This window comes from Pteropus vampyrus, unplaced genomic scaffold (genome assembly GCF_000151845.1).
Source record: "Pteropus vampyrus isolate Shadow unplaced genomic scaffold, Pvam_2.0 Scaffold309, whole genome shotgun sequence".
NCBI classification, from domain to species: Eukaryota; Metazoa; Chordata; class Mammalia; order Chiroptera; family Pteropodidae; genus Pteropus; species Pteropus vampyrus.
Window position 1 is genome coordinate 118,893 of NW_011889090.1, and position 9,505 is coordinate 128,397.

Consider the following 9,505-nt stretch of genomic DNA (forward strand, 5'->3'; position numbering starts at 1 on the left):
GGGCGGGAACGGGGAGAGGCTTGACAGGAGTGTGGCCTGCTGGCCCCTGGGCTCGGCTCCCAGCCCCCGTCTGTGGCGCTCGGGGACTAGCGCAGCTCCCCGTCCTTGTCCCTCCCAACTCTGGGTGCTCCGTGGGCACTCGCCAAGCTCACTGACCCCTCGGCCCCTGACCGAGCCCAACCCTCTCCACTCCCGAGGCACAGCACACACCTGTCCAGCCTCTGGCTAGGTGGACGGGGCCCTGCCATGGCCACGTGCCCAGGTGGCCCCACAGCCCTCGGAGGCTGCATCCCTCGGGCCTCCTGGCCCCCACGTCCCTCCCATCCATGGGCCTGGCCCTCACCCCTCACTGGCTGCCCTCAGCCCAGAGCGCCCAGGGTCAGCTCCTCTCGCTGCCCCAGCTGCTGGGCACCCTGTCCGTTGCGAGACGGCTGACTGGTCACCCAGGGCCCCAGGAACACATGGCAGCTGTCCACGGACAGGCCTCAACCCCCCAGGGGCCGCAGTGAGCCATGTCCGAGGTGCTGGTGTGGCAGGGAGCCCAGCTGAAGGGCGACGCCTGGTTCGCTCCTGTGCCCGCGCTCCAGCTCCGGGGCCCTGGGGTGCGTTCCCCCTGAACAACGCGCTCTGGGTTGACTGACACTGTCCCCCGGGCACCCGGGGAGCAGTGGTGAGGCCTCCACGCGTGTCCTGACACCTCGGCCGCCCTCTGCCCACCCCGCGGGCCCGGCCTTGGAGCAAATATGGGCACCGGGGTGGGGGTGGGGTCTCAGTGCAGCCCCTGTGGGTCTCTTTGTCCTACAGCCCTGAGGCGCTCCAGTCCCCGGCCTCCTCTGGGGGTCGCCACCCGGCCCCCAACCCAGAGGACCCTGCCGTAGCCTTGGGAGCTGGGACAGCTACCGTCACCCACCGCGGCCCCCTTGGCCGTCTGCACTCTTTCTTTAGGGCCAGGGTGGCCTCACACCCTCAGTTCTACACCCCCCACCTCACCCCCACCCCCGTAGGAAGTGCTCATCCCAGGCCGACCCTCCCTCCGCCATCCTCCCAGCTTCCTCCTCCCCACCCGCCCCGCCCACTCCCAGCCGTTCCCAGGCAGCCTCAGGCCTCCGCTCAGGTGCAGGGCCAAGGCCACGGTGGGGCAGGGGTGTACGCTCCCCTGGGAATGTGCCCAGCCCCTCCTCTCTCACTGGCTGAAACCCTGGACCTACATGGAAACAAGTGACTCAGGAAAGATCAGGGGCTCCTGGGAGGCGGGGCAGGGCACCCAGGGACGCTCAGCCCTGGGCCAGGGGCGCGAGATGTGGGACCCCACTCCAGAAGCCACCACGGTCACCCGGGGCAGAGGCTGGGCAGAGGGGCAGCCCCAGTGCCAGCACTGGCTAGGGCGGGGAGCCTGCCAGAGCTGCCCCAGACACCCAGCCGGGCAGCCGCTAGGGCGGGTAGAGAGACTCCCTCCCTTCCTGGACATAGGCCGGAGGCCGCACCTGGGCCATCTCGGGGTGGCCTGAAGGCCCCTTCAGAGGAGTCTCCGCTTGAGCCTGGAGCTGAAGGCTCCGCATCCTGGGGAGGGGGCGTTGCAGCCAGGTGAGCAGTGGGACTTGGAGGCCAGGGAGGCCCAGGCCATGGGGGAAGGTGGCAGCAAGGGCCAGCCGCTGACCTGGCCACTCAGCCGAACGGTCGCCTGTACCCACATTCACAGGTGGTGCCCTGAGGCCTCTGGCTCAGGTCCCCAGGGCCCGGCTCCTGACCAGCAGGGGCCATGGTGGGTAGGAGGCAGAGTCCACAGAGCAGCGCTCGCTGGCCGCGCCCCCGGGTCAGTACGAGGCCAGGGACCCCGGTGCCTGGGCGTGGAAGCTGGACAATGGTCGGCTCCGTCTTCAGGAAACACCGCAGGTGGCGGCCAGACCTCCGCGGCACGGCTGCAGAAGCCCAGAGAGGGCCCTCGTCCAGCTCCCGCCTCCCGCTGATCCAGGGCCTAGCCCAGCTGGTGACCCGAGAAGGAAACCCCAGTCCTGGCCCCTCCCTCCAGTGGCGTCTGAGGGTCTCACAGAACAGCCCCCAAGGGGCCCTCGCCCTCACAGCCGCCCACCTGACCCCGCCAGGGAGTGGCAGGGAGTGGGGGGGGGCGGCCAGAGGCAGGCCCTCAGGCTCCAGGGGAGGGATCGGGCAGCGGCCAGTGCTGCAGGCCTGGAAGTGCCTCCTGGGATCTGGCCTTGGTGTGTCCTGCTGTGGGGACCCCTTGGGCTGCAGGGGACAGGGGGCTGAGGAGCTGCTTCTACAGACACTCATTCGGGTCGGAAGCAGAGTCTTGCTTGGCCCTCTGACATCCGTCCTGTTCGCTCCTGTTCTCACTGCCACCCCCACACAGCCAGGTTCTGACAGAGCCGCCCGGAGGGGCCGCGGGCACAGGCGGGGGTCCCCACTGCCCTCACCACGCCCCCGGGTGTGTGTGTGACACACTGACTGTTGCAAAACTGATGTTATCGCACCAGGAGCCCGTGAGTCACTGCTGGAGAGCGAGGCTGCACCCCAAACCCTCCGAACAAAGGCCCTTTGTCCCCCGAGGCGTCCGCCCCCACCAGGCGGCCTGTGCTCACTGTCAGACAAGCAGGTGGGCGGGTGGGCTGCTGGTGGCCGCAGGCACAAGCATGGGCAGGACGCACTTCCCGGCCACCGCGACCCAGCTCCGGGGCCAGGCTGTGGGAGACCCTGGGCTGCGGAGGCCCAGCTCCTGGGTCCACTCAGGTTGCTGAGGCCAGAGATCCAGCACCCGGCGCCCCTGAATAGAGCCCGCAGTCATGCCGAGCTCGGAGCCCACGGGGCACAGTGGCCGAGCCCGGACGGTGAGTGGAGCCTGGGACACAGGCCCCTGGGTCAGCACCCAGTGTACAGGACGGAGGCCTGCGGCCCCAGGGGCTGGTGCTGCACGGGACAGGGTGCTGGGCACCCCTCCCTGGCGCAAGGCCCCAGGTCAGTGGCACTTCCCCGCCTCGGGGTCCAGCAGGTTCGTGGCCACCAGCCTGACCACCCTGCACGAAGGGCTCGTGGGCTGGCCAATGGCAGCTGGTGCCCCTGACACAAGGACCCCGACCACAGCCAGTCCTGAGCTCAGTGACTGGCCAGCCGGGGGCTCCAGGTCCCAGACTCCTGCCCTGTGTTTGCTCCCAAGGGGCCTGTAGTTCCAGTTCGGCCAAGGGAGGCAGGGTCCCAGGGCCAAGAGAGAAGACACACAGATCCCACCCCCCACGCCACACACAGAACCAGGAGCATCGCTGCAGCCCCTTCGAGCAGAGACAGCATCACAGCCACCGAGGACACGTGGGGTCAGCACAGGGTCGGCAGGGAGCCAGGAACACGCAGACCCAGTGAGAGGAGCACAGTGTCCCCCATGTCCCAGGCCACTTAGTGAGTCCAGGATGTTGGGTCTGGGTGTGAGAACCTCCCAGAGGTGCAGGGAGGGTCCTGCCTGGGGGCAGGCAGCCCGAGGGGCCCTCGGAGCAGAACCCCTCTCGCCCCCAGACCCAACCCGAGGCAGGCAAAGTCAGACCCGAAGGTGGGCTCTGGCACAAGAGGCCCGCCTGTCCTGGCCGCACCCTGGGTTTGCAGCCTCCCCTGTCCTACCCCACAGCCCCAGAGACCATGGGAGGTGGGGCCAGGCCGCCTTCTTGCTCACAGCCAGGCGCCCCCCCGCCCGTGCCCACCTCGACCCTCCCTACTCCTGCCAGTGCCTGGGGGGGCCCTGCGGCCCAGCTGGCGGCCAGTCCTGGCCCCTGAGAGGACTTTCCAGCTGTCCAAGCCAGACGCCCACATTCCTGTCTGCACTCAAACTGACAGCAGCCGAGGCGTGGGGGGTCTGGCTGTGATCCAACACGGAGAACCCCCTGCCCCCAGCACCCGGGGGTCACCTCGGAGCCAGGAAGGGCGGGTCAAGTGCAGCCTGGCTGTGGCCCCCAGACCAGGGCTTGGGACACGCAGGCCCAGCGCCCACGCAGCAGGCGCAGGTCACACAGAGGTTCTGGGAAGCGAGCCTAGGAGGGGGTCGGCGAGGCCAGCCCGGCACCTCCTGCTGCCCCAGACGGGGCTCAGGTCAGGGGTCAGCCTAAGGCCGTCTAGCACTGTGCACTGCGCTGACCACTCTGGCTCTGGCCCCAGCCAGACATTTAGGCCACCCCAGGGCCCAGCTCTAAAACCAGAGGCCAGGCCAGGAAAACAGCCCCATCTCCCAGGCTCCCTCGTCCCCCAGGGATCCCCGGCGAGCCTCCTGCCCTAAGCAAGGCAGCCCCGGGCCCGACACACCTGGGCCCCCAGCCCGGCAGGTGTGCACAGGCTGCTGCTCCCCAGCCTGTGTCCTACTCACAGGGCCTCCTCAGGCTGGGTGGGCGTGACCACGAGGGCGCAGGGCCCCTCAGGGAGCTTACCGAACGCCGCGGTTTGGGTCGGGCCCAGGAGACAGTGTGGCTGGGATGGGTCATACAGCTGGGTCCAGGGTGGGCCTTGTTTCCACTGGGGTCAGCCTGTGTCCTTCAGGGCTGATCTGGGCCTGGGGCCTGCATCCTGAGCCCTGGGCCCTGGGCCACCCCAGTTCACGTTCCTGGACCTCCCCATGGCAGTCACTGCCGCCCCCCAAGCCCCCACCCCTTGCTCCTGCACCCCAGCTGTGGGGGCTGAAGACGGCACATTCCAGGGGCCTCGCGGCTGAGTGGTAATGACCTCCCATTAGGGGCAGAGACGGGGAGGAGGACAGACAGGAGGCGGGCGAGGCAGGCGCCAGGACGGGCTTCCCCAGCCCTGGCCACCTGCCACCTGCCACCGAGCGCTCCGAGGGGCCGGCCAGGCCGCGCTCCCTCCCCTCGTCTCTCGTCTCCTCGTCTGTCTCGTCTGCCCATCGCTCCTGGCGGGGCCTGGGGCCCGTCTCTGGGTCTGGGTCTGGGTCTCCAGCTCTGTCATCACAGCCCCCTGCAGCGGGTCTGGATGAGGAGGTGACATCAGCCCCTCGCGGGCCGGGCAGTCGTGGGGATGGATTGATGTCGAAGGACCCAGGCAAGGCTGAGAGGATCTGGCGGGGGGGCTGGCCGCCACCCCTCAACATCCCCACCGGGCACCCAGGGGCTCAGCACGGACGGGTGCCTACGGCCAGGCCAAGCCAAGCCGACGCTGCAGACGGCAGCTCCGCAGAGGACTTGGCATGGGGGTGGGGGAAGGGACCCAGCCCCGAGCCTCCGCCTCCCCTGCACACACCCCTCCTCCTCCTCGGTTGGGACCCCAGCGCTGTGCCCACGCCCCGCCTGCCGGCCGCCAGAACGTCCACACTCAGGCCAGGCTGGCGCCTGCTGCTGCTGTAAAGCAGAGACCCCCGCAGACTCCCCCAGCCCCTGACGCCAGCCCGGGGGGACCAGGGAGAGAGGTGGGGACGGGTCAGCGGCCATGGCACAGACCCGCCCGCCCGGCACCAGGGCTCCCCTGCCTCATTACCCAGCAGGCTGCAGGGAGGGTCCCTCCAGGCTGGTCAGGATCCCCGGGGGGGAGGGGCTAGGTAGTGGCCCTCAGGGTCCAGCGTCCACCTGCCCCGTCTCCCACTGCTTAGCCTTGGAACCAGGGTCTCCAGGCCCAGCTGCGGCAGGGCGAGCCCCACACTATCCCTGGGTGTCTGCAAGGGGCCCAGGTGCCAACCAGACATGGCGTCCTGGCGGCCCCACAGAGCCCTGGACAACCCGGGCTAATTCACGTTCTTTGGTCTGGGTTTGCTAGAGCCGAGCGGGGTTGGTGCAGGGCCACGAATCCACAGGACTCTCAGGCAGGGTCCTGGCTGCCCCACTGGCTGTGATGACTCCACCTTCGGGTGGGAGTTTGCACCCACCTGGAGTGGCAGCTGCCGGGGTTGGGCGTGGGAGGGAAGTGGCCAGAAGCTAGACGCCCTGAGGATCTGAGCCCGGAAAGCCTACCCCCAGCCCCTCACACATGTGTGCCGTCCGGGGCCTGCCCCTCAGGACAAGGCCCTCCTCACTCTATGCCCCAGAGACACAGAACACGTGGCCACCATCCTGCTCGCCAAACTCAAAGGCATCTCGTGCCCTGGGCCCGACACACCTGGGCCCCCAGCCCGGCAGGTGTGCACAGGCTGCTGCTCCCCACCCGCCAGGCTGGACTGGCCCTGGGCAAGCAGAGGGGCAGTCCTGGGCTGTGGGCAGGGCTGAGCAGGCACCTGACGGATACCCGTCCTTGTCCTCAGAGGCGCAGGTCTGCGGGGCTGCACTGGGGCTGCAGGGTGCTCAGCCAGACCCTTCAAAGCAGAACCCAATCCCACCCCCCCACCCCAGGAGTGTGTCCTGAGGCCGTGTGTCTGTCCGTAGCCACAACCCCACCTCCACAACACAGTGACAAGGCGACAGGGAGGACTGGGGACTCTTTATTACTGTGACCACAGGCGTGACAGAGGCAGCGCCCATGGCCCGCGGTGCAGCTCCTCTGGGTCCCGGAGGCCCTGTCACGTGCCCAGGAGCAGGCCGGAGAAGCTGGAGCCACTCTGGACGGTGAGGGCTGCCCCGGAGCCATTGTCCACGAAGACGGAGGCGTACTGTCCAGCCTGCAGACACCCGCGATGGACGTCACCACCCAGAGGACCGCGACGCCCCAGCAGGTGGCTGCCACCTCAGGCCATGTGGAGCCCCAGGGTTCTGAGTGGCTCTGTGGCCAACATCCGTCCACCTGCTGGGCTGGGCTCGGTCCACACCGAGGCTCGGAGACGCAGGGTCTCTCCTGCCCCAGCCAGCCAGCCCCTCCGGCCTCACCTGCAACTGTAGCAGACCCTGCACCAGCACCGTCAAGGCCCTGCCACTGCCGTCCAGGCCCGAGATGGCCTCCAGGGACCTGGGCACAGTGCCACAGGTGAGGGCACAGCTGGCCCGTAGGCCTGGACCCCACCCCAGTGCCCAACGCAGTCATTTGTGTTTGGGGCAGCCCCCCCCTCCGTGGGCAGGACGGACACCCACTCCCAACGCAGACGGTGGCCCCAGGAAGCGCCCACTCACGTGTGGCGGTGACACAGGGACTCGATGCACACGAGCACCCGCACCGTGCCCCGTGGCCGTGGTGGTGCCCGGCCCTGCAGCCCCCTGCGGTCTGTGGAGACAGCTGGCTGCAGCGGCTCTCGGGGAGGACGGAGCAGAGTGGGGGGCTGGGGCTGGGGCCTGCGGGGCATACTGCCCGACAGACCCCGGAGCAGCTGCGGGTGGAGGAGGTGGGCAAGGAGCCCCGTCCGGGCCCCCAGCAGGCACCGAGGTTGCAGCCAGAGGCACCTCTGCAAGGGGACCCAAGGGACCCCAGTCCCGCCCCACACGCGCCCAGGCCCGGCCCCGCTCACCCACGTGCAGGCTGGCAGAGAACTGGAAGATGGCAGTCACGGGGGCTGTGAATCGGCCCGAGGCCAGGCTCAGGCCAGAGCCCCGCAGGAAGGCGCCCTGGGCGGCGGGCTGGAGGGACAGTGGTGAGCAGCGGGCTGCAGGGCCTGGACCCTCACCGTACACACCCAGCCCGAGGAAGGCGCCTACGACCAGCAGCCCCCAACTTCACACTGGTCCCCAGTGGGCAGGACAGAGAGCGTGACGTGTGTATCTGCACCCACCAGGCACAGGCTTCGGGCCCTGGGCGGGGGAAGAGGCCCCAGAAGCCTCCATAGGGGTGCGACCCTGCTGCCTGACCACCTCAGACCCCACCCCAAAGCTCGGTGCAAAGTGGGGGTCTGGGCACACCAGCCGAGCCCTGATCGTGCTGGTTGCTCCCCCAGCCCCCGCTACGTGGACGTGAGGGGCGGCCCTCCTTGGCGGCCAGGGCCCGCTCGCCTGTGGGACCCCGCCCAGCGCCCTGCACCCACAGACCCCCAGCCCCGCTCACGGCCTGGAAGCCCTGCAGCTCCAGCAGCGTCTTCCTGTCCACCAGCACCGGGCCCTTCAGCCGGCAGTGGAAGGCCTCGGGCACGAGCCACCCGCCCAGCCCCTCCGGCAGAAGCGGGCCCCGCAGCCCTGAGGACCGACGCTCAGCGGCCTCTGTGAGGACAAAGGTGAGGGCAGCAGCTTGGGGGGCACTTGCTGGGCCTGGGGCGCCTTCTGAACCTCCGGGAGGAGTGGGGGTGCCTCACCTCTCAGCACCTCCTGAAACTCCCGAAGCAAGGCCTCCTGTGTGACTTCTGCACCGGGGGGGCCGGGGGGGCCGGGGGGGCCAGGGGGGCCTGGGGGGCCAGAGAGTCCTCGCTGAGGGAGAGAGGAGGACGTGAGGACCCAGCGGGAGCCACAGCCGCCCCTGCCCTGGGCTCAGACCCCAGGCTCACCAACTTCTTGTCTCGGCCTCGGCACCGCTTCTTTGAGGCTCCATCATCCGGCCGCCGGACAAAGTTCAGCCACGTCATGTGGGCATCTGAGAACTCAGGCCCCGAGGCCTCGGCTGGCTGCAGGGCCGAGGGACAGGGGTTGTGTGCCCGCCCAGGCCCCCTGGTGCCCCCAGGGGCCGGGGGAACCTCAGGGCCCCGGCCGCCTTGGGCAGTACTTAGGACAGACACAGGAAGATGGCCGCCCCTGGGGACTCAGACCAGGGCCACAGGCAGGGCGACGGCTCAGGGCCCTCTGGGAAGCCCGGCCTGATGTCAGGTGCCTGGGTTCTGGTTGTGTTGAAGTGACCTGCCCCTTCCCACTGCGCCCTGTTCCCGGCAGACAGGCGCACATGGGGCTAGCCCCACGTGTCGGACAGGGCCATGGCCCTGGCTGAGGCAGGCAGTGGCGGTCAGAAGCAAGTTTTCCAAGAGCCCCGCGCTAGGCAAGCGGGGGCGTCACAGGCCTCACTCTGTGCTGGACATCGGGCAGGCGAGCTGGCAGCCTCGGCGCCTCGGCCAGCCCTGCTCTTCAGCCTTGGACCAGCCACAGCCGGCCAGCCCACCTTGGTGCTGGAGGCAGGGCTGTGAGGGGCGGAGCAGAGCTGCCTGTGACCTTGTCCCCAGCCCTCCGACCACCCGCTACACACCAGGCAGGGGCAGCCTTGCCTGAGCCTAAGGACACTCGTGCTCGTCAAGGGGTGTGGGCTGCAGAGAGCCAGAGTCTCTGAGGAAGTCTGTGCTGGACTCTGAGAGGAAGCCCATGGAATGAGCAGAAGCGCAGCGGACCCTGGCCTGGCTGGGAGAGAGCCACTGCCGTGGGGCCAGCGGAGGCCTGATCACCCCCGACAGCCGTCCCAGGCAGGACAGGCCAAGGGTCCTGGCCCGAGGTCCAGGCCAGCAGTCATCCTCAGCCCCAAACATATCCTCCCCAGGAAGAGAAGCCAAGAACACTCCAATGTCCCCTGATTTCTGTCTGTGCCCCTGGCCGCCACAGACCCTAGCCACACCGGAGGGACCCAGGGGCATCAGTGGCACATCCAGGGGCAGATGGAGGAAGAGCAGGCAGAGCAAGGTCCTGACATCTGGGGAGGGCCACCCAGGGCGTGTCACACGGCCTGGGACACCCCGTGGAGGCACCTCAGA

The 9,505-nt window shown here is 69.1% G+C and overlaps 1 protein-coding gene across 1 annotated transcript; it reads right to left on the minus strand.

Annotated features, from left to right (window-relative positions):
* Nucleotides 1–6,437: 6,437 nt before the first annotated feature.
* On the minus strand, nucleotides 6,438–8,845 carry C1QTNF12 (C1q and TNF related 12). Its single transcript, XM_011377327.2, has 9 exons — nucleotides 8,832–8,845; nucleotides 8,598–8,689; nucleotides 8,324–8,433; nucleotides 8,135–8,246; nucleotides 7,891–8,042; nucleotides 7,361–7,469; nucleotides 7,029–7,119; nucleotides 6,789–6,867; nucleotides 6,438–6,583 (listed from the first exon to the last, which is right to left on the minus strand). The coding sequence occupies exons 1-9, from the start codon at nucleotides 8,843–8,845 to the stop codon at nucleotides 6,485–6,487; spliced, it is 858 nt and encodes a 285-aa protein (XP_011375629.1). The 3' UTR covers nucleotides 6,438–6,484.
* Between the last annotated feature and the right edge of the window lie 660 nt (nucleotides 8,846–9,505).